The 24,392-nt window shown below is 48.9% G+C and overlaps 1 protein-coding gene across 5 annotated transcripts; it reads left to right on the top strand.

The window, feature by feature from the left end:
* Positions 1 to 8,015: 8,015 nt before the first annotated feature.
* Positions 8,016 to 18,797, top strand: CD300LG (CD300 molecule like family member g). Of its 5 annotated transcripts, none has more exons than XM_029212606.1 (6): positions 8,016 to 8,107; positions 9,063 to 9,389; positions 9,727 to 9,976; positions 10,654 to 10,766; positions 13,273 to 13,325; positions 17,289 to 18,797. In XM_029212606.1, exons 1-6 carry the CDS (start codon positions 8,065 to 8,067, stop codon positions 17,421 to 17,423), a joined length of 921 nt encoding a protein of 306 aa, XP_029068439.1. In that variant the 5' UTR covers positions 8,016 to 8,064; the 3' UTR covers positions 17,424 to 18,797. The 5 variants fall into 5 exon arrangements, with proteins under 5 accessions (XP_029068439.1, XP_029068443.1, XP_029068442.1 ...); XM_029212610.1 differs by having other exon boundaries at positions 9,892 to 9,976; XM_029212609.1 differs by having other exon boundaries at positions 10,632 to 10,766; positions 16,770 to 17,493.
* Positions 18,798 to 24,392: the final 5,595 nt, after the last annotated feature.

The raw sequence follows: 24,392 nt of genomic DNA on the forward strand, positions 1-24,392 counted from the left end.
GTTCTTCATGAAAAATAAGCATTGGTGAATAGCAGGAAAATTCTGAAAAAGAAAAGTTATGGGACTAGATTGGGGGGTGGGGAGGCATTAGACCTATCAGATACGAAATATTTCTGATATGAAAACAATTTTTTTAAAGTTTTGTACAGAAGAAACCATCAACAACTAGACAAATAGAACAGAATAGAAAGTACAGAAATATTCCTCATGTATATGCTAATTTAACTTTTAAGAAAGATGACATTATAGATCAGTTGGGGGGGAGAAATTACTAAAAAAAATAGTGTAGCTACATGCAAAAGAATCAAACTGGACTACTTTTTCACACCATATACAAAAATTAACTCAAAATGGATTAAAGACTTAAATGTTAGACCTGAATCCATAAAACTCCCAGGAGAAAACAAAAGCAGCATACTCTTTGACATTGGTCTTAGCAATATTTTTTAGGTATGTCTCCTCAGACAAGGGAAACAAAAGCAAAAATAAACAAATGGGACTACATCAAACTAAAAAGCTTTTGGGACTTCCCTGGTGGCACACTGGATAAGACTCCGCACTCCCAATGCAGGGGTCCCGGGTTCGATCCCTGGTCAGGGAAGTAGATCCCACATGCACGCCGCGACTAAGAGTTCACATGCCGCAACTAAGAGTTCGCGTGCCACAACTGAGGAGCCCGCCTGCCACAACTAAGGAGGCTGCCTGCCGCAACTAAGACCCGGCGCAACCAAATAAATAAAATTGTTTTTAATCTTAAAAAAAAAAAAAACTAAAAAGATTTTGCACAGCAGAAGAAACTATCAATAAAACAAAAGGCCGCCTACTGAATGGGAGATGATATTTGCAAATGATACATCTGATAAGGGGTTACTATCCAAAATATACCAAAAAACACATACAACTCAACATCAAAAAAACAAACAACCCAATTGAAAAATGGGCAGAGAACTGATATAGACATTTTTCCAAAGAAGACATATAGATAACCGATGGGTGCAGGAAAACAGGCTCAGCATCACCAATCATCAGGGAAATGAAAATCAAAACTACAATGAGGGGGGCTTCCCTGGTGGCGCAGTGGTTGAGAGTCCGCCTGCCGATGCAGAGGACACGGGTTCGTGTCCCGGTCCGGGAAGATCCCACATGCCGCGGAGCGGCTGGGCCCGTGAGCCATGGCGGCTGAGCCTGCGCGTCCGGAGCCTGTGCCCCGCAACGGGAGAGGCCACAGTAGTGAGAAGCCCGCGTACCGCAAAAAACAAAACAAAACAAAACAAACAAACAGAAAACTACAATGAGATATCACCTCACATCTGTGAGAATGGCTTCTATCAAAAAGACAACAAATAACAAGTGCTGGCAAGGGTGGAGAGAAAAGGGAAACTCCATGCACTGTTAGTGAGAATGAGAATTGGTGCAGCTGCTGTGGAGAGCAGTATGGAGGTTCCTCAAAAAAGCAAAAATAGAACTACCGTACAATCCAGCAGCTCTACTCCTGGGTATTTTTCTGAAGAAGAAAAAAAACACGAATTCAAAAAGATATATGCACCCCTATATTCAATGCAACATTATTTACAACAGTCAAGATATAGAAGCAATCTAAGTGTCCATCAATAGATGAAAGGATATAAGAAGATGTGGTATATATATATATATATATATACAATGGAATACTACTCAGCCATAAAGAAGAATGAAATCTTGCCATTTACAACAATGTGGATGGACCTAGAGGGTATTATGCTAAGTTAAATAAGTCAGACAGAAACAAATACTATATTATTTCACTCGAATATGGAATCTAACAAACAAAACATAAGAACAAACCTAAAACAGTAAAAGACTCATAGATACAGAGAACAAACAGGTGATTGCCAGAGGGGAGAGGGTGGGGAAATGAATGAAATAGGTGAAGGAGATTAATAGGTATAAACTTCCAGGTACAAAAATAAATGAGTCAGGGAGATGAAATGTACAGCATGAGGAATATAGTCAATAATATTGTAGTAACTTTCTATGGTGACAGATGGTAACTAGACTTATTGTGGTGATCATTTTGCAATGTATGGAAATATCAAATCCCTGTGTTGTGCACCTGAAACTAACATAGTGTTAGATGTTTGGATGAATGAGAGTTTAGAGCTGGAGAGCTGAGGAGAGGGCTGAACCCCAGGACAGAGCAGATAACTCAGGGCGGCGGTGGCCAAGATAGCTGGAAGCCCAGGCAGGGTCACCTCACCCACCCAGGCCTTGGTCAAGGTGCTCCAGCCAGGGCAGCCACAGATGGAATAGAAAGATGAGCTTGAGGCCAGAGGAATGAATAACTTGGGGGTCCATCTTTGCAGGGAGAGAAAGTAGAGGAGGCATGCTCTGGCAAAGATAGAATGTCAATGGTCCTTTATCCTCCTAGAGGTGACAGAATCTCTGCTTCAGGCTACAGGTCTGCATCGTTTGGTTTGGCACTCAGCCCAGACACCGAAGAGAAAGAAGAATAATTCCAAGAGGAGAAATGGGCTCACTCCCAGACAAAGAGAGTGAGTCAGAGGGTCTGAAGAAAGGGCGGGCTCAGCCTGTTTACATCTCAGTGAGAACTAGGGCAAGTACTGTAATCTTGGGTTTTTGTTTTTGTTTTGTTTTTTGAGATTTCTGGTAACTTTTCCTATTTGTTGTTTCTGTTACTCCATCTCAAAAAGAAAGTTTAGATTTGTGATATAAAATATGCTCGCAGGAAAGGGCATAAACAAGACAACTTCACAAATTAATAAAAAACGAACACCTGGGTAGCCACCACCCCAATGAAGAAATAAACCCTTCCAGCCCCAGAAGCCCCCATGTGACCCCTGAGAGCACAACATCTTCCCACAAAGACCTCCGCTACCCTGACTTTTATAGGAATCACTTCTGCTTTCTGGTTTTACCCTCTAAGTATATATATATCACAATATCGTTGGGTCTGTTTTTAAATTTCATCTAAATGAAATCAGTCTTTTATATGCCTGGCTTCTTTCACTCAACGTTATCTTTTTTTATGATTTATCCATGTTGCCTGTCATGTGCGTTGCTGACCTTTTCTCCCTCTCTGTGGGTGTGTCTCTTCGCTCTTCAAGGCATCTTTTTTTTATTTTTTTTGCGGTACGCGTGCCTCTCACTGTTGTGGCCTCTCCCGTTGCGGAGCACAGGCTCCGGACGCGCAGGCTCAGTGGCCATGGCTCATTGTAGTTTTGATTTGCATTTCTCTAATAATTAGTGATGCTGAGCATTTTTTCACATGCCTACTGGCCATCTGTAGGTCTTCTTTGGAGAAATGTCTATTAAGGGCTTCTGCCCATTTTTTGATCAGGTTCTTTTTTTTTTGGTTGTTGAGTTGTATGAGCTGTTTGTATATTTTGGAGATTAAGCTCTTGTCGGACCAAGACCATTTAAAATTCAAGTTCAAAGTTTGAGGTTACCTGGGACACCCAAAAGACAGGAAGCTGAGTGAAGTCCATGTGACTTGGTTTATTTGCAATTCAGTCTTCTCCCAAAGTGCAGCTCTTTGGGGTCCTAGCCTAAGGTGATAAAAAATTACATATATACCAGATTTCTCACCCTTGGAGGGCCCCGCACTCCTAGCTCATCCCCTTAGTTGCTTCCTCTGAATCAGTAAATGCTCCCAAGGACAAAGGGACCTTGCCTACTCAGTTCATCTTTCTGGGGTTTTACTTGCAGACCTCAGCCGGGTAATCCTTCCCACTCTTGTTAGCTCTTCACTGCTTTTTTTAAAAATAAACTTTATGTTAGGGAATAATTTTAGATTTACAGAAAAGTTGCAAAATTAGTACAGAAAGTCTCTGAATACCCTTCACTCTGTCTGTTTCCCCTAATGTTAACATCTTACATAACCATGTACATTGGTCACGTCTAAGAAATTAACATTGGTATATTACTCTTAACTAAAATCCAGACTTTCTTAGTATTTCGCTAGTTTTTCTAATATCTTTTTTCTGTTCTGGGATCCAATCCAAGACACCACATTGCAGTTAGCCTTAAATGTTTTTGAGAATATTTTAAAATATATGTCTATTTCATCCAGCTTCTGAGGGAGGATGGTCCTATTTACTTCATCTTACATTGCTGCCCTCCCCCATTGTTTCACTGGCATTCCTAGAAATTAAAAAAAAAAATCCTTTAAACAGTCAACATAAAAATCTCGAAAGCAGTTTTTAGACTTGTATAGTGGAGGAAGTTGAACAATTGAGTTTGCCACTGGCTGGGGATGGGGGAGCTGTAAGTGGAATAGAAGATGAAATGTATGTGAGAAAACAAAAAACTTTGTGTTGGCTCAGGCTATGCCCCAGAAACAAACAAACTGCAAAATCTCAGTGGCTAGGGACTTCCCAGTTGGTCCAGTGGTAAAGAATCCGCTTTACAATGCAGAGGACGCAGGTTTGATCCCTGGTCAGGGAACTAAGATTCCACATGCTGCGGGGCAACTAAGCCCACACGTCACAACTATCGAGCTCGCATGCCCTGGAGCCTGCGTGCCACAACTAGAGAAGAGAAAACCTGCACACCACAGCTAGAGAGAAGCTCGCGCTCCGCAATGAAGGGCCCGTGTGCCACAACTAAGACCCGAAGCAGCCAAAATTATAAATAAATAAATAAATCTTTTAAAAAAATCTCAGTGGCTAAACACATAAAAGCCTCTCTTGCTCATAAAAGCAAGTCTGCCGCCGGCATGGAAGAGAGTCAGCTCTCTTCCAAGTGGTGACTCAAGGATCCAGGTTCTTTCCAGCTTTTGGCTCACCCATCTTTGCTGGGCGTAACACTCTTGCCCTCTCCCCACACCTTTACTTATCTGATAGATGAATTGCAAGGAGGGCAAGGCATGTGTCGCCCAGCCCTTTTTCCTTCCCCTCCTCCTGGGAGCTGGCTCGCCTGCAGAGACTGTGCTCTGCTCTGCCTGTGACTGCACAGTGCGCCCAGCTCTGAGGTTCAGGAGTAGAAAGCTCACTCTCCTACATCCAAAACCTGGTTACTGTACCTATGTAAACACAGCTGACACTGTTTTTTCCTCCAAAGTTTCATGCGTCATCTAAAGCAGTGGTTCTCAACCCAGAGTAATTTTGCCTCCCAGGGAAATATTTGACAACATCTAGAGAGACTTTTTCTTTTTTTTTTTTTTTGCGGTACGCGGGCCTCTCACTGTTGTGGCCTCTCCCGTTGCGGAGCACAGGCTCCGGACGCACAGGCTCAGCGGCCATGGCTCACGGGCCCAGCTGCTCCGCGGCATGTGGGATCTTCCCGGACCGGGGCACGAACCCGTGTCCCCTGCATCGGCAGGCGGACTCCCAACCACTGCACCACCAGGGAAGTCCCTGGAGGATCTATTTCTTACGGAGTCTTCAAACCTCACTCCTGGCTAGGTGTGGGGCTGGCGGGGGTGGAGGAAAAGGACCTCACAATACACATGAAGGCACCCCACACCCTCTTCCTAAAAATAGAAACTGGGGTAACGCTTCCTTTACTCTCCAGAAATGGCAATCATCAATAATATGCCTTCTCACATACTCAATTTTTAAAAATCACAATATAGTGCCTGAGCTGTAATAGAGGGGGAAAAAAATCGAAGGAAAACGATTTGTAACCAAATAACACATACTCAAAGTGTCGATGCTGAGGCCTCATGACACTAGAAAACACAATAAAGTGTCAGATGCTTGCCCCTGCTTATAACAAATAAGTTAGGATTTACGAAAGCAAGAAGATCAGAAATTATTCTGTATAAGAACCAAAAAATAAAAGACCAGAGATATACTATTAAACACTAGAATAAACATTATTTTAATCTGTGTTTTTAAAACTGTGATTACCGGGACTTCCCTGGTGGTGCAGTGGTTAAGAATCCGCCTGCCAATGCAGGGAACACAGGTTCGAGCCCTCGTCCGGGAAGATCCCACATGCCGTGGAGCAACTAAGCCCATGCGCCACAACTACTGAGCCTGCGCTCTAGAGCCAAAGAGCCACAACTACTGAGCCCATGTGCCACAGCTACTGAAGCCCGCGTGCCTGGAGTCTGTGCTCCGCAACAAGAGAAGCCACTGCAAGGAGAAGCCCGTGGGCCACAACGAAGAGTAGCCCCCGCTCGCCACAACTAGAGAAAGCCCGCGCGCAGCAACGAAGACCAAATGCAGCCTAAATTAATTTTTTTAAAAAAACTGTGATTACCTTTTGTAGTCTGAGGTGATAACAGAGTTTTCACCCATGTGAACCCCTGTCCCTGCCAACTGAATGCCAGCAGCGCCCCCCAAGCCACCAACATTGTGAAATTCAAACATATCTCCCACATCATTCACACACACACACACACACGCACACGCACACGCACACACACACAATCTCCCCTCCCAGAACCACTGAGTTAATGCTTCAAATATTAGCCCAGCAAGTGGGTAAAAATTCCACCTGTACATATGGAAGTATATATGCCAAAATATTAACAGTGGTTTTCTAAGAGAGGAGGAGAATAACAGGAAACGTTACCATTTTTTTTTAACATATCTGCACCGTGTAAAATTTTGCTTGCAACCGGTGTGACCTTTGCAATCAGAAAAAACAAACAGAACTATTTTGGAAAAACGGTATGTCAGGGCTCCCTCTAGTGTGAGTGTTTGTTCTATTCCTTTCCGGAAGGATTCAGTTCCGCGGTGGGAAGCCGCTAATTAACTTTTTAAAAGGCAAGACACCTCAGCGCGGCTCCCTAGCCTTTGTGTTCGGCCTGCTGGTGGCTCCAGGTACCCGGCTCAGCCCAGCCGGACAGCTTCCCTCACCCTCCGCCTGCACCGCCGCCCTGTGGCCCAGGGCGGTACTGCGCCCTCCGGGAGGCGATGGGGAGGAGAAGCAGTGGCGGCTGCCTGTGGACCCCCTAACTTCTGTACCATAGACCACGTGGCAGTCTGGTGAAGCTTATGCGCCACGCCTCAGAATAATGGTCTTTTTAAACATATAAAATACTATACACATGCTTGAAAGAAAGCCAATAATAAATGAAGTGGTTATCAAAATATAATTGTGTAATATTGTAATAAATGTGCTTTTTTTTTTTTTTTTTTTTTGCGGTACGCGGGCCCCTCACTGTTGCGGCCCCTCCCGCCGCGGAGCACAGGCCCCGGACGCGCAGAACCAGCGGCCACGGCTCACGGGCCCAGCCGCTACCGCGGCGTGCGGGATCCTCCCAGACCGGGACACGAACTTGTGTCCCCTGCGTCGGCAGGCGGACTCTCAACCACCACGCCACCGGGGAAGCCCAAATGTGCTTTTTAAAATTAGCACTTTAAATAACAACTCCAGTGGCAGATCTAATAACTAATGATTTTCCAAGTAGTGAGGTGCGTACACAGTATTTCAAGCTATCGGTGACAATTTGAACTCCTAGTGTCTGTGATTTTTTTTTTTTTTTTTTTTTTGCGGTACGCGGGCCTCTCACTGTTGTGGCCTCTCCCGTTGCGGAGCACAGGCTCCGGACGCGCAGGCTCAGCGGCCATGACTCACGGGCCCAGCCGCTCCGCGGCATGTGGGATCTTCCCGGACCGGGGCACGAACCCGTGTCCCCTGCATCGGCAGGCGGACTCTCAACCACTGCGCCACCCGGGAAGCCCCTAGTGTCTGTGATTTTTAATTGGTGACAGTCACGGCACTGCGAACACTACTCGTCATACAAGGAAAAATAAATATTACGTAAAGTTTAGTGAAAAGTCAAGATGTACTATTTCCCCACCCAGATTCATGGACTCCTTGAATTCTACACAGAGGCCCTCTGGGGTGCGCGGCCGGGGGCATGGTTAAGACCCCCTGAAAGGGCATGGGTTTGGGAGAAGCGCTCGGTGGGTTTTCGGGTGCGGGTCGCTGTGAACCAAGGGTAAGTACTGAAGGGATCAGCAGAGGCGCCTCCCCCGGTTGGGGGAGCCACACGGCCCCTCCCCTCCCTTCCTTCTCTCGATTTTGCCTCTGGAGGAAGTTAAAGCCCCGCGTGGCCCGGAGAGGAACTCCCAGCTCCCGGCGTGCACTCCCGCTTGGCCAGCGCTCACCATGCGGCCCCTCGTCCTGCTGTGGGCCTGCCTCGTGCTCCCAGGTGAGATGGGGGGTGGGGATGGTGAGATGCGGGACGGGGATGGAGGGATGTGGGGCTTATCCCCAACATCCTTATTGCTTGTTCTTATTGCCCGTTGGGTCTGCAAGAGAGGGACCTACTGAACCTACATTTCCTTGTGGGGGTGACCCAGCCCAGCTGCCTGATCCTCCCAGGTGTCACCCCTCCCCATTCGTCCTCAGCCCTCAGAGGGTGCGGGCTCTTGCTGTTTCTGGAACCCAGAGCCAGGTCTTCCCCCAGACCTGTGGGCTCCAGACCCTTCATGTCCAAGTGGCTGTGAGAGTACCTTTACCTCTTTTGTCTTCATTTCCTGACTCTGTGCCAGCCCGGAGACAGACAAGACACCCCTTATTTAATGTTGCCACATTAAACTCAGCAAATATTTCTTGAACCTCTGCTGTACCACTCACAAGAGCCCCGAGAGATAAATTATCCTGTTTCATCAATTCACAAGCCTGCTTTCCTTTTTTTTCTTTCTTTCGTTTTTAACCTTTTAACATAAAAAATTAGGATGCCTCTTATAACTGATGTCAGTTGTTCAAATGACAGTGTCTTTTTCTTAGTGTTTTATAAAATTACGGTGGCTCTTACATATGATAGCATCTTAATTCAATGAAATAGGACATTGTCATCATCTACAGGTGAGAAAACTCAGAGGGCTCAAGCAATTTCCCCAGGGTCACACAGCTAACTAAGTGGCAGTGCTGGGATTCAAACTCTGGGCTGTATGAATCTAGATCTTCCCCATCACCAGCCTTCAATATGCCAGGTGTAGGGAAACAGTAACAGTCCTGTCCCAAGATCCCTCGGTGGCAGAGTGGAGTACCAGCTCCTACCAGGGCTGCCCCAAGAAGGGAGTGACTGAGGAAAGCCTTCTGGTCCTGATCCTGGTACTTGAATCAGGGAATTCCAACCTTCATCCCTGCTGTGGTTTCAGGTTATGGAGCCCTGGAGGGCCCGAAGGAGATCAGCGGCTTTGAAGGTGACACTGTGTCCCTGCAGTGCACCTACGGGGAAGAGCTGAAGAAGTACAGGAAATACTGGTGCAGGGAGAGCGGGTTCTTGATCTCCCGCTGCTCTGGGACTGTCTACTCTGGAGAATATGGCCAGGAAGGCAGGGTGTCCGTCCACGACAACCCCCGGCAGCTCAGGTTTGAGGTCACCCTGAGGAACCTCACCCTGAAGGACGTGGGGCAGTACTGGTGTGGGGTCAAAAGAGTGGGCTTCGATAAGACTTTCTCGGTTTCTTTGCTCGTCTTTCCAGGTAACAAATGTCCCTCCTTCCCTGGGAGGGGTTCAGGGTCATGGAGGTGGGGGCTGGAGGATGGCACCTCCCCACAATAAAGGACAGGCTGCAGCTCAAATGGGGGGGAGCTGAGAGCCACGCACAGGTTTGGGGTGTTCCTGAGATATGACCTGCTTGCTCAAAATGGCTTCCTCAAGGCCTCTGTTTGAGGTGTAGCTGGGGAAGTTCTGAGAAATTGGTCCTGGGGAGATTAGGGTTCAGGGGTCAAGGGTCAGGGGTCTGGGAATCAAGGATCAGAGAAGGTGCTGAGGCATTGCTTTCGGACTTGTAACTTCTGCTGGTCTCCACCCGACAGCCACCACAGCCAAGCTGGGGAAGACAGGGGCAGAGGCCTCTCCATTCACAGGGACCTCCCCATCCGAGCATGCAGCAACCTCTCCGTATGCAGGGACCTCTCCTCACCCGGCAACCTCTCCATTTGCAAGGACCTCTCCTCACCCAGCAACCTCTCCTCCTGCAGGGATCTCCCGCCAAGCCACACGGCTAGACTCTACCTCAACAGAGGACACCGGTTTTGTCCCCATCAGAAGCAGCTCCAAGACCAGGTGAGCAGCTCCAACCAAGGCCACCTTTTCAGGTCATCACTGAACCATAAGGTGCCCCTGAGCAAATAAGAACACAATACTCCTTCCTCTGGGAGAACACAGCTTCTTGTCGTGGCCACAGACATGCAGAGAGGGCAGACTCAGCCCCCATCCCACCCCCTACCCAGCAGGGCCCTGGAGCAGTGAACGACCTACATTACGGGGGCCAGCAGCCCTTTTGCCTTGGACACGCAGGCCCGCCCAAGGTGAAGGGTCCGCCATGGCCCCAGTCCCCACCTCGCTCCCTGCCCGGCTTCAGGGACAGCCACCCCAGTTCAGTAGTTCTTGTTTGTGCACTTTACACTGGGCCCTGTGCTAAGCAGGAAACTGTAGAACCAAACAATGTGATGTTTTCTTACCCGACTGGAATCCCAGCCTGAAGGACTGGCTCTTGGGTCTTTATATATAACCGCCCTCCATTGCTGGTGGCCAGGTAACTACCCACAGGTTCAGACCCAGCTGGAAGCGCCCCCTAGGGCTGGCGATGGGGGCTGAGGCCCCTCCATTGGGACTAACCCCTGGCACCCTCTGACCTCCTTGGGAGAGACGAGGGATATGACTGGGACTCAGAATAAGAACGCCCAGTGTGCCGCCGACATCTGATGACAGCCACCAGTCTCCTTCCATCTCGTCCGCAGGGTGTCCATCCCGATGACCCGCATGTTGGCCCCGGTCCTGGTGCTGCTGGCCCTTCTGCTGGCCACAGGCCTGGCCGCCCTCGGCAGCTACATGCTCCCATGGAGGAAGAAAGGTGAGCAGTGTAGACAGGAGGGGTGAGAGGCTGTCAGCCAGGGGCCTCGCTGAGACCCACAGTCCCCACTACCGCCCCAGAGAGACCTCGTGGGCCTCGGCGTATGTGTCCGAGACGTGGGCATCAGGAGCCCTGCTCCTCTTTTCCGAGGGACCCGCAGGGCCGTCCACACCAGGCACAAGCAATTCAAATGGGGGAGCAAGAGGCTGGGGGGCTCTCATCTTGCTCTGGTCTGTCCGACCAACCTCATCAGCCACTTCTCTCCCAGTCGATCCCAGTGAATCCATGTCCAGTCCTGTAGGTTCTGCTTCTTGTACGAGGACTGACTACAGGGGGAAGTGCAGGCCTGAGCACTTGAACTTGAGCAGGATGTGTGTTATGGCCCCGCACCTGCCGCTGGGTCTCTAGAGGTGCTCAGCTCCTTTCAAGACTTGGCTTCAAATTCCAGCTCTGCCACTTTTTAGCTGTGTGACCTTGGGTAAGTCATCTAACTTCCCTGAGCCTCAGCTTCCTCAGATATATGCCCAACAGAAATAGAATAGAAGCCACACGCGTGATTTAAAATTCCCTAATAGTCACATGAGAAAAAGAAGAAACTAGTGAAGTTAATTCTAACGATACACTTTATTTAACATGATATATCCAAAACATTATCATTTCAACATGGAATCAATATAAAGATACTAATGAGGACTTCCCTGGTGGTGCAGTGGTTAAGAATCCGCCTGCCAATGCAGGGGACACGGGTTCGAGCCCTGGTCCAGGAAGATCCCACATGCCGCGGAGCAACTAAGCCCGTGTGCCACAACTACTGAGCCTGCACTCTAGAGCCTGCAAGCCACAACTACTGAGCCCACCTGCCACAACTACTGAAGCCCACGTGCCTAGAGCCCACGCTCCGCAACAAGAGAAGCCACCGCAATGAGAAACCTGCGCACCGCAACCAAGAGTAGCCCCCGCTCACCGCAGCTAGAGAAAGCCCGCGTGCAGCAACGAAGAACCAATGCAGCCAAAAATAAATAAATAAATGAATAAATGTATTTAAAAAAAAAAAGATACTAATGACACACATTCTACGTTCATTTTTTCCAATTGAGTCTTTCAACCCCAGTGTAATTCAGAGTAGTCACATTTCTGGTGCTCAGTGGCCGTGTGTAGCTCCCGTGGTGGATGGCACAGATTAAGAGGGTTTAACCGAAGCAACAGTAACGGGAGCTGCCTTGTGCCCAGCGCAGTGGTGTGGCTTATGTTCTTTTTATCTCCTTTAATCTCCTCAATGCTGTCGAGTTAGGAACTACTTATTCAACACCTACAAATACCCCCAATTTACAGGGCAGGAAACTGAGGCACAGAGTGGTTAAGCAACGTGCCCTGTGTTTGTATAGCTGGAAAGTGGTAGAACCAGGAAGCCAACTTTGCAAACTGGCAGTGTTGTCCCAGCACTGGTGGCCATGGTGGGGAACGCTGGGCTTGCTACGTGACTCCCCTCTGTGTGGCCCCCAGGAAGAAATGTCAGCTTTGCCCACATCCCTAGGCCCCCTCAGAGGAGTCGGGAGGAGCACACAGGGTGAGAACGTTCCCGTCACAACCTCAGAGCCTCTTAGCACTTTGCCTCTCCAATCGTGGTCCCCAGCTGGCAGCAGCAACATCCCCTGGTAGCCTGTTAGCAACTCAGACTCTCAGGCCCCAACCTCAGCCTACTGAATTAGAATCTGCATTTGAGTAAAATTTCCCAAGGTCCTATACACACACTGAGATTTAAGAAGCAATGACCTTGGCATACAGGATCACTTCCCTAGCCAGTTTCCGGCCCACGCGAGGGGATTTCCATGTACCAATCTCAAAAGTCCAGGTCATTGCCGGGGTGCTGGGGTTCTCGGCCCAATCTGCTTGCCAGCTCCCTCTGGGAAGCCCCAGGTGCAAGGAACCCAGTCCACCTATGTAGGAGCAGCTGCAGACTACTCCCAGCTACTCCTGGCTTCAAGGTGCTCCTTCTGTTGCAGGAAGGGGGACCCCATCCGGGGCCCGAGAGTGGGCTCTTGTCTAACACTCAGAAATGAATTGTCTGAGGAGACACACATGCTGACACAGCAAGAGGCTTTATTGGGAAGGGGCACCCGGGCGGAGGGCAGGAGGGTAAGGGAACCCGGGAGAACTGCTCTGCCACGTGGCTCGCAGTCTCGGGTTTTATGGGAATGGGGTTAGTTTCCGGGTTGTCTCTGGCCAATCATTCTGACTCAGGGTCCTTTCTGGTGGCCCACGCATCACTCACTCAAGATGGATTCCAGCGAGAAGGATTCTGGGAGGTTGGTAGGACATACGGACTGGAGTCTCCTCTCTCCTTCTGACCTTTCCTGAATTCTTCTAGTTGGTGGTAGCTTGTTAGTTCTGCATTCCTTACCAGGACCTCCTGTTTAAGATAACTCATGCAAGTGGTTACTAACAGGCCTGGCCAGGGTGGGCGGTTTCAGTCAATGGTTCCCTTAACACTTCTGGTCTCTTTCAGCTCAACTGGCCACGGAGACACAGAGGAAGGAGAAGGTCCATCTCTCCCACTTGGTAAGGAAGGAGGCAAGCCCAAGCTCAGATCCCTCTGCGTCCGACTCCCAGGCCCTGCCTCTCCGGCTCCCTGCCTGGTCCTCCACGGCTGACCTCAAGGCAGGACTTGCTTCCCACATCCAGGGAATCTGTGTGAGCCCCGAGATCAGCCCTTCATGCCCTCCTCACCCAGACTTCCCACCGGGTGCCAGCGGGGCTCTGCTCCAGGCCCAAGGCCCTCTTCCCATCTCCCCTTTTAGAATCAGAGAACATTGGAGCTGGCTCCACGGGGGGGCTTTGATATCAGCTAGTCCAGCCTTTCTCTAAATTTGGTGCAAAATCCCCTACGGAACACCTTGGGGTGTGTGTGGGCGGCTATTAGAAATACACTCTCCCGACATCGGTCCCAGCCAGAACGTCTTGGGGTGGGGGCCAGGAACCTGAAATTTAAACGTTGCCCTGGGGGATTCTGATAGCACACCAGAGTGTGACTACCAATAGACTCTAGTCTGCTTTTGCAGAAGGGAGAACTGAGGCCCAGAAAGGGAAAAAGTCTTGCCCGAGGTCACACAGCAGGCTGTGGCCCAGATACAGAGCAGGATCCAGAGCTCTCGACTCCCATCTCTCCTCTTTCCATAACACCCTTCTCTGAGCTTTCGTTGGCTCTGAGGCCAAGGTGGTGTAGCTACCTTGACACTCGGGTTGCGGGTGGTGCTCTGGAGACCGGGGGACAGACAGAATGGGGGTCCCTGTGCCCATCATCCTGGAGAGAGGAAGCTGCCCTGAGTCTACCTGCTGCTGGGCCCCTCCCTGACCCCTGCAAAGAGAGACCCTCTTCCCACACCAGCACTCCTACGGAGAGAGTCACTGCCTCATCTGCCTCACCAACACCCCCGCCCCCAGCCTCTCCTTCCTCAGCTGTTTACTGAGATGCCTCCACCCTGATTCCCTTAAACACTGGAGCAGGAAAGGGGGGCTGCCATTGCCTTCTTTCCTGGCGCCAGCAGGGACAAAACACTCAGGCCCGATCCCCCTAGGGAGGGGCTGCGGTGGGATGGGGTACTGGGCCTTCCTTCACTTAGGAAGCAGCTGTTGTTATCTCAGGAAGCTCAGCAAGACCAAAGGGGTGGACAGGAGTGAGGGAAAGGTCATGGAAACAGATGGAGGGGCTGCCACGGCCACTGCCAGGGCCCTCCTCCTGGCTAGGTGTCCTGAGGCTCACCCCTCCCCCAACTCCAGAAGAGGGGCTGGGCTCGGAGGGAGAACCTCCATGCCTTGCTACCGTTTTTTCTAGTGCCTAGAAGTAGAGGCTCTCGTATAGATCTCGTATAGTCAACAACCCAGAAAATGCCTCCACGCTCGCTGGAACAGCCCAGGGTCCACTGCGTGGGCAGAGGGACCATTGAGAGATGCAGACGCCCCCCTGGACAGAGGGTAGCGGTCCTGGCCACAGCCTACATGTGCGGTTTGCTCTCTGTCCCCTGAGGTTCTTTCCTCAAATTCTGTCACCCTCGAGAAGGTGACGCTTCTGCAGCTGTTGGTGGTCAGCGGTCAGCAGTGGCTGGGTTTCGACCAAATCAGAAAGCTGTCAGTATGGGATTCATGGGAAATGGACCTGATGTCAGGAGCTCTCTGGCCCAACCCCAGCTCTGCCATGTCCTCCCCACAGGCAGGGCTGGGACGCACGAGGGTCGTGAGTGACAGCATTTGTGAATTCTCCCTCCCCCTCCCCTATTCCTTCAGGCCCTCATCCCCCCAGTCACATCTCACCTGAGGGATCCTGTTCTGACTCTTACCTTGTCCCCGTAAAACTGAAGGTGTCACCAGAGGTGGCTCAAACATCTACCTCTGCCCCCATGTCCCCCACCTAGGGTATTGATAGAAGCAGGGGCCCAGTTAGTAGACAAGGGACACTGCCACAAAGAGAAGTGTGCAGGACGCCCTACCAGGAAAGAGTGTAGGTGTAGGAAAGAGTCTGAGACCAAAGAATCACGAAGACAAGGCCCAGCTCAGCCACTCACCAGCTGTGTGACATCTGGCAAGTTACATCACCACTCTGAGCCTCGGCTTCCCCATCTCACGAGACTGTGTTTAGGAACGAGTGAGATGAGACACCTCGTAGTTATCTAGAAAATGGGAGCTTCTTTCCTTGGCTTCGGTGCCTATCAGGCCAGGGGTTTGCTGGCCAGGCCACCTCCGGGCAGCTGTGCTGTTAGGAGACATGGCTGGGGGCCTTGGCCAGCTCCAGCCTCTGCTCTGCTCAGCTGCTGGGCAAGGGAGCAGGTGACGGAGGGGCCCGGCATTCTGACCTGAGGACCACGGGGGCAGCTGAGCCCAGGCCAGGAGACGGGCTTCCGCGCTCGCTCTGGACTACCCACCTCTCTTCCCTGGGCCTCGGTTTTCTCATCTGATCAGGGAGGGATTGCTCAGACCCATGATCCCTAAAGAATTCTTCCTGTGCTGTTTGTTATTTGGTGAATCTTTGAGGTGTCCAACTTTGCTCTCTCCAGGCCTATTACAAAGATCCTGCAGCCTGCACGTTCTTCCTGCTTCAAGGATAGAAATAATAATCATGGAAACAAATTAATCATTCCAGGAGTTCCCAGTTGTTGAGTGATAAAAGCATTATCAGAAATATTTATTATAACCCTAAGGGAAAACTTTCTATCCCCATTTTATAGCTTGGGAAGCTGGGCCTCAGAGAAGTTAGGTGGCTCACCTGAGGTCACACTGAGACATAGTGAACGGGCCGCAAGGACTCTGACTCTGCAAAATCCACCCCCTGCCTTTCCCTCCTCCTGCTCTGGCTTGCGGACCATCCCTGCTGCCAAGAACAGGCCGTTCTGACTGAGTCTGTGTTTCAGCCACTGGGGAACAGCGGGGTCCCAGAGTATGCTGTGATCGACCTTGCAGGGCCCACTGGGCCTCCTGCCAGCCCCAACGTGGAGATCCGGTGCCTGAGCCAGGTGTGGACAGAGGGCTCTGGGGGTCTGGAGCCACCTAGCCTGGCTCCACTCAGACAATGCAAGGAAGTGGGGGAGGTCTCTGCCCTGAGCATCCACCTACCTTCCGCATCACAACCAGAGCTTAGACCATTTCACCCAGGAAGCCAGGCCTCCTGACCTCACGTCCTCCTTTCTTCTGATCCAGAAAATTCTTGAATAGCATGGTGAGAGTGACAGCTTAAAGAGTTCTGAGCTGGCAGGATCCCCACGTCTGCAGCCACAACTGGGCCCGAGGCCATGAGGTTGATCTCCCAGGGAGTGGCGCCTGGTGTGTGCGGTGGTGGCGGGGGGAGGGGATGAATCAAAGCCTGGGGGTTCTGGGAAAAAGGAGTGGTTAGTCCTGTGACCCCCAGACGGACAGGCCCAGAATGTGCAGAAAAGGCTGGGCTGGACCCAGCAGCTACCTGGAGACCCCCCCAAGCCGGGCTCTGCTTTTCAACCCCTACTGTTGTCTTTACAGACTTCAAAGGAAGACGAAGCCTCGTGGCAGACCCCTGAGGGAGACATGACCCCAGGCCCTCCCCTCCCCGTGTCTGGGGACGAGCCAGACTTTTCTAAGTTCATCTCAGTCTAGCCGCCTAACGCCCTCCGTGAATCTCTGGAAGGGCTGAATTTGCACTGACTCGGATAAGTTTTCTGCTACGGCTTCAGAGTCCTCCTGCCAGAGTCCAGGGCTCTCCTCCACCCCCCCCAAGCTTTCCTCCTGCATGCCCCAGCTGACCCAGAAGGCTTCGTCTGCACTGGAGCCTGGAGTGGTGGCTTCACGGTTCCAGCTGGAGACGGGGACCTCCCCAAGATAGTCACATTCCTGGGCAAAGCGTGCAGCCGCTGGACCCTCAAGGGGCCAGGCAGGGCTCAGGGGGTCTGGTCCAAGTTTGTATCTGCTACGGGAACTCCCCTGGGCCTGGGTGCCCAGTCACAGGCCGCTCCTAACTCCCCCTCCAGATCCCACCTTCTCTTCCCTTCCTTCCATCCTCAGACGCAAGGTCAAGTTCTCCTGCATAAGCTGGTGAGGAGGAGGGAGACTGCTGGGTTAGACCGGATTCTGATTTCTCAAAGCCGGGCTGTGAACCTCCTGCATTCCAGTCCTCCAGGAAGCTGGTTAAAAAGATAATTCCTGGGCCCCATCAAGAACTACCAAAACGGAACTTCCCTGGCGGTGCAGTGGTTAAGAATCTGCCTGCCAACACAGGGGACACAGGTTAGATCCCTGGTCCGGGAAGATCACGCATGCCGTGGAGCAACTAAGCCCGTACGCCACAACTACTGAAGCCCATGCGCCTAGAGCCCGTGCTCCGCAACAAGAGAAGCCACTGCGATGAGAAGCCCATGCACCGCACCGAAGAGTAGCTCCCACTCGCCGCAACTAGAGAAAGCCCGCGCGCAGCAACGAAGCCAAAAATAAAAAAAAAAAAAAAAAAAAAAGAACTACGAAAACCATCTCTGAGGCTGGGCCCGGGACTCTGCATTTCTAAAAAGTGCACTGGTGATTCTAACTCTTGAGTTTGAGCACCAGTGGGCTGGTTGAGCTCTCAGGCCCCTCCAGTTTAGAGAGTCTACATTTGGTGTGTGGAGTCTCCCCCCTGCCCCCTATAGGGCCTGCTCTGCCCATGACACCATGACCCAGCTGGGGGCTTTCCTGGACCTGCCCGAGTCCAGTTCCAGGTCAAGTGCACATTGGAAGGGGTGAGCCCAGGACTGGCGGGGAGCGGTTGTCTTTCTGATCTCCCTACCTAGCCATGCATTCCAGGTTTTGGAAGGAGGATGGAAAAAAGCACGGCTCCTTCCTTGTCAAGAAAGGGTTGAGGGCTTCCCTGGTGGCGCAGTGGTTGAGAGTCCGCCTGCCGATGCAGGGGACACGGGTTCCTGCCCCAGTCCGGGAAGATCCCACATGCTGCGGAGCGGCTGGGCCCGTGAGCCATGGCCGCTGAGCCTGCGCGTCCGGAGCCTGTGCTCCGCAACGGGAGAGGCCACAACAGCCCGCATACCGAAAAAAAAAAAAAAGAAAGAGAAAGAAAGGGTTGACTACCTGTGGGTTCTGAGAGCTGGGGAGGGGGTAGGAAAACACAGGGTGCAGGTGGAGGTAGGTATCTAAAAGGGAGGAGGGAGGGGACAGGGCAGGACCCTAAGGGGAACCTGACGGTGACCTGGAGTTTGGTCCCCTGGAGTGGGCAGAGGGAAGGTAGAATAACAGAACGACTGGGTTTTTGAAAAATGAACCGGGGGCTGCTCAATATACAAAACCTAGAAAGATGGGGGGATAAAAGGAAGAACACATGTCACCCATCGTCTCCCCGCTACCCGGAGACAGAATGACTACAAATTGTTGTATTTCTTTCCAGTCTTTTTTCTCCACATCACTTGCTGATGTGCTTCTACAAATTATTTTGTACATATAACTTTATATCCTGCTTTTCCCACTTAATTATTATATCATAAGCATGTTTTTGCATAATGTTTTTACAAACCTTTTATAAATTAAATGTTGACCAGCAGCATAATATTTCAGATTGGTATGCTTCAGTTTATTTCAGTTCTCTCTCACTAGATATTTAATTTGTTTCTATTTTTGCTATAAATAACAGCATGTTGAATCTAGGCACATAGCTTTGCCTGCATCTGGAGATTTCTTTCAGAAGGATGTGCATATGTGGAAGTGCCAGGTCAGAGGGTGTGAACGGTTCTGAAGTTACTGATACCCATTGCTAAACAGCTTTGAGAAATGGCAGTACCAGTTTCACCCCCACCAGGGCCTAGCAGTCAGCATTTCTCAAAGTCCTCACCAGCCTCTGCACCCATCCCAGTGGGTGTGGGAGGAGAAACCACCCATAAGGCCTATGGAATGAGGGCCTAGGGGGCTGGGCAAGGTGGAGCCGGTCTGAAGATGCAAGGGAAACTCACCAGAAGGTGGCAGCCAGTTCCCCGGGAGGTGAAGTAGTGAGCACTTTTTACCTTCTCTGAATGGAAAGGGAGACCCGAGTCTGAGCTCTAGGGACTCTGCCCAGGATCTGGGCACAGTGTGTGCCCAGATGTTGGGGGAAGTAGGAATTAGCAAGTTTCAGGTGGTCTCAGAGACCCCAGAAGTTCCTCCAAAGCAGGCTTCCCCCATGAGAAATCCCTCAGCTGGAGGCTGGTGAGAACAGGGGCTTCTCAGAAGGGAAAGAAACTTCCTGTCCTCTCAGCCTGTCACCTACAGCAGCTTTTGGGGGGCCAGGAATGCTCAGCTGGGTCATCCCAGTCCCACCCCTTGCCTGATTTCAGACCATGTGCCTGCTAAAGAGATCTATGTCTTTTGTGAAGCAGAGCTCTCTCCAAGGCAGCCTAGGATTGGCATCCACTGGATTCCAAGTTTCCGTGGATTTATTAGATACTCAAGCATCCTTCATAGACCCTGGCACACTGTCCTAGCTCCCAGTGCTGCCACAGTGCTGGCCCAGTGCCACCCTCCTGGGCAGGGGAAGAAGTCTACTCCCTCGCCAGCTGCCACTCTGCAGTCCCCCATCTTGATACACCTTGGTTTTATATTTGTACACCCACATCTTCAGCTCTGTGATCTTGTGTACCTATGAGAGGCCCTTGAACAAAAGAATTGCAATAAGTCGCTGCTCACCCATCCCAAGAGCAAGGGTTTCCAGCCTGGGAACTTGCTGAGAGGTAAAAGCTAGGGGAACATCAGCATTGCTAAAGTTCTGTTTTGCCAAATTGGGATATTAGCTATAATAATAAACTACCCTTTATCCTCCCATTAGTTTCTTTTAAAGAAATATTTTAACACCAAAGAGAGTGTCGATGGGAAAATGAATGTTTTAAGATAGTCCTTCCCTAATCGACCCCTAGACAAAGAATTGGATGTTATGATCCTAATCCACTGAGGCCTATTGAAGAGAGATTTTCTACAATCTTTTGGTTACAAAAGGGGAAGAGTGGGGAAGGGATAAATTAGGAGTTTGGGATTAACAGATATGCACTACTACATAGAAAAGAGATAAACAAGGACCTACCATATAGCACAAGGAACTAGATTCAGTATCTTGTAATAACCTAGAATGGAACAAAAACTGAAAAAGAATATATATATGTGTGTGTGTGTGTATGTGTGTGTGTGTGTGTGTGTGTGTGTGTTTCATAGAGACCCTTTACCAGGTTGAGAAATTTCCCTTCTAGTCCTAGTTTACTGAGCTTTTTTAAATCAGAAATTGATGTTGATTTTATCAATGATTTTTCAACAACTATTGAGATGATTATATGTTTTTTCTTTTTTAGTCTGCAAATATGACTCTATTCTTTGATTTTCTAACATTAAGCCAACCTGGGATTAACTTGACTTGGTCAGTACCGGTATGTAGTTTTCTTTTCTTGTTAAGTTCTCTGCCTGGTTTTGGTATCAGGGTAAGCTGAGAAGTGATCCCTCCTCTTCAATTTTCTGGAAGAGTTTGTGTAGAATTGGTAATATTTCTTTTTCATATGTTTGGTAGACTTCGTCAGTGAAGGCATCTGGGCCTAGAATTTTCTGTGTAGGAATGTACAAACTAGACATTATTGTTAATTGCTATTTTACACAGACAATGTTTACTTAGATTCTTACATTTCAGATTTTCTGTTTAAAAAGTCATGTTAGTGGTAAAGTCTGTCAGTTTTTATCTGAAAAGCTCTACTTCATAAAAATTCTTGAAAGAGTTTTGCTGGGTATACAATTCTAGGTTTACAGCCATTCTCTCTCAGCATTTTGGAAATACTATTGTTTTGTCTTTTAGCTATAAGTGTTGCTGTTGGGAAGTCTGCTGTCAGACTGAGTGATGTGATCATTTTTCTCAGACTGCTTTCTACTTGTACTGGTGTTCTGCAGTTTTACTCCCGACCATGAGTAAATTTTTCTTGTTTGGTGTAAATCCTTACATCTGTGGATTCATGCCTTTCATCAGTTCTGGAACATTCTCTTCAAATATTTATCTATACTCCATTCTTTTTAATGTCTCCATTGACCAGGATAAAGTTTTTTTAGACCTTATCTTTATAACTGCCATATCTCTTACCCTCTCTTTCATATTTCCCTTCTCCTTATCTCTGTTCTTCCTTCTATATAATTTCTTCAGCTCTATCTTCTAGTTTAGTACTTCTTAAACTTGAAAATGCCTATTAATTACCAAGGAATCTTGTTAAACTGCAAGTCTGATGCAGTAGTTCTGGATGGGGCCTGAGAGCTGCATTTCTAACAAGCTCCCAGCCTGATGATGAGGCCAATCCGAGGACCATACTCAGGGGAGCACCTTTCTGGTTCACTCATCTCTTTTCAGTTGTGTTTGATTTGCTATTAACCCCCTCCAATCAGTTTTTGTTTTAATCTTTGTATTTTTATTTCTATAAGTTCTGGATGGTTCTCCTTCAACACTAACTGTCCATTCTAGTGTCTTCTTGCTGGTTAATTTTTGTAATGCCATCTTTTATGTCATTAAACATTTACACGCACATGGTTAGTTTACATTTTGTGCCTAATATCAGAAGTCCTTGGACATATAAATATGTTGTTGTTTATGTTGACTATTGCTCATGGTGGTCTGTTTCTCTGAATTTTGTGATCTCTTGTTGTGAGCTCATGTTTGGGTGAATCTATGGAAAATCTGGGGGCTTAAATTGAGGATACCTTCCTCCAGAAACGATTTGCATTTGCTTCTGTCAGGATGGGTCCAGGATAAAGAGACCAACTTGGAACAAGGTCCCTAACTTACCAGAATCTCAGGTTACCTTACCTTGACCCTGGCTTTATGTTTAACTTACCAACTAAGATGCTAATATTGGCATTTTCCTTTAGGACAACTCCACCTTTCCTGTCCACTCACCATGCCTAAGAGGGCTGTTTTCTTTTGTTTTGTGAGCTCTTTGAGATTTCCCTTCCCACAAGCCCAGCAATGCAATAAAAAAAAATGTTTCACATAGGATCTCATCGTTTAAGAGCACAAGGTACCTTGTTCGCTCTGTCTGCACTAAAACACTGACTCCCATTTTCCAGGCACCATGTAAGGCCCTTAGATTTTTATGTAACTCTAGGGAAGGGAAGAAGTCTTCCAAAACAGGATTGAGATATCATTTATTTCCACTCTGGTGAGCAGGCACTCAGGGAAAGATTTTATTCAAGTTAGAAAAATAATGGGGTGTTTCTTATACCGGCATGTGACGAAATAAAATTCACAGTCACCACATCAGAATAAAGGGTAATCCTTAAAATTAGATATATTCAGCTTAATTATAAACTATCTTCTTGTACTTAATTTTCTCACTTGATACAGATGAAATGGTCCACAGACCAACACTTGGGTACCAGTACTACACAGTATAAAGGCAGGTTTATGAGAAACTGCAGAGAGAGGAAGATCTGTTTCTGGAAGGAAAACCAAGCCCTGAAAAAAATGGGTGGAAACAGCCTTAAACACTTAGATAATTTCTGAAATTGTCAGGCACTGTGCCAAGACTTGCAAACATGAAATAAGAGAGGATACAAATATAAACATCCGGATGCTGCACTTTCTCCTCCTTAGGTGGGGATGGTGGTCAGAGGTGCGCACTCATGCCTCACACCTGGCACATCTGGTTCCCACAGTGCACTGTGGCTCCAGCATGGCCTTTTTCGAGGATATTTGGCTGCTCCCATGAGCTGGACTCCCACCAACTGAAAGATGTCCTTGGTTAAGTGGGTTCAATGAATTCTCTTAACCGTCAGCTCGATCTTCTGGCAACTCTGCATACACTCATGCTCAGGCCCAGTCTCACTTCCCAATAGCTTTTCTCCTTGATTCCTTAGCCTAAAATAATTTTCTAACTCACTCATGCCAGGAGTCCTGAAAATGTCTATCAATCTGTTATCCAGACCAATTACAGTCATTATTGAAATTAACAAGTAGATCGAAACATCCCTCTGGTTGACGGGACCCCTCCCAGGTGTGGGGCTGTAGCTGGGGTGTTTGTGTGTGTGTTTAAAGTTTGTCTCATTGGGGCCAAATTTACCTTTATCCTTTTGTGTTGTCCCGGAAAGCTCATACTTTAAGTTGTTTCTAGATCCTTCATCATGAATTTATGCTGACGTTTGACTAAGCTAGTGGTGATAAAGAGAATGAAGCTCCTAACCGGTTTCTGGGTTCAAAACTTACACACACAGGGTCCACTTCCTCCATGTAAAATGACATGACACTGCATCTTTTTTTTTTTTTTTTTTTCTTTTTTTCTGGTACGTGGGCCTCTCACTGTCGTGGCCTCTCCCGTTGCGGAGCACAGGCTCTGTTCGCGCAGGCTCAGCGGCCATGGGCCCAGCCACTCCGCGGCATGTGGGATCCTCCCGGACCGGGGCACGAACCCGTATCCCCTGCATCGGCAGGCGGACTCTCAACCACTGCGCCACCAGGGAAGCCCCGACACTGCATCTTATAAAGCTCTATCCTGTTCAGAAATTCAGAGGCCGTTGCCCAACTCATAACTTTTTAAGGGAAGAAAATGTCAACATGTCAGCTGACAGTATTCATTTGTTCAAAGAAATGGTTTTTGGTTGATAAAATTGTACTAAGCCTTGTGCCAAAGGACAAGAAAGCTTGGCCTCTGCCCTCTAGGAACTCCAGGTTATGGAGGGCGGGGAGCCACATAAACAATGACCACAGTGTCCCAAGGGGGTCCATGGGGTTCTTGGAGAGTCACATGGAAAGTGAACAGCAGGCACGTGCGACTGTGGCTTTGGGTCTTGGAAAATCTCTAAGAAGTCCATCCAGGTGGAGATATGTCTCATGAGCAGTTGAAAATAGGGTTTGGGAGTCTTAATGTGTACAAGGTAACAGACGCTGTGGACCCACTGGCCCGGGAGTCCGTGTAGCAGAGAAGAAACAAGAGCTAAAGACAGCATAACATTTCAGAGGTTGGCTTATTATATTCTCGTTTCCTCCCAGTCTTTTGTCCCTGTTTAGAGAACACAGCTTTATTTTCTGCATTAAGTACAGTATATGAGGACACACCTTAGCCCCCCAGTAGGCAAAAAAAGGGGCAATATTCTAATCTGGCAAGTCTGAGTATCTTAAGTCTGGCCCTAAGCCAAGGTAGCACGACA

The sequence above is a fragment of the Monodon monoceros genome, unplaced genomic scaffold (genome assembly GCF_005190385.1).
Source record: "Monodon monoceros isolate NGI ecotype Baffin Bay Population unplaced genomic scaffold, NGI_Narwhal_1 Super_Scaffold_9, whole genome shotgun sequence".
Lineage (NCBI taxonomy): Eukaryota > Metazoa > Chordata > Mammalia > Artiodactyla > Monodontidae > Monodon > Monodon monoceros.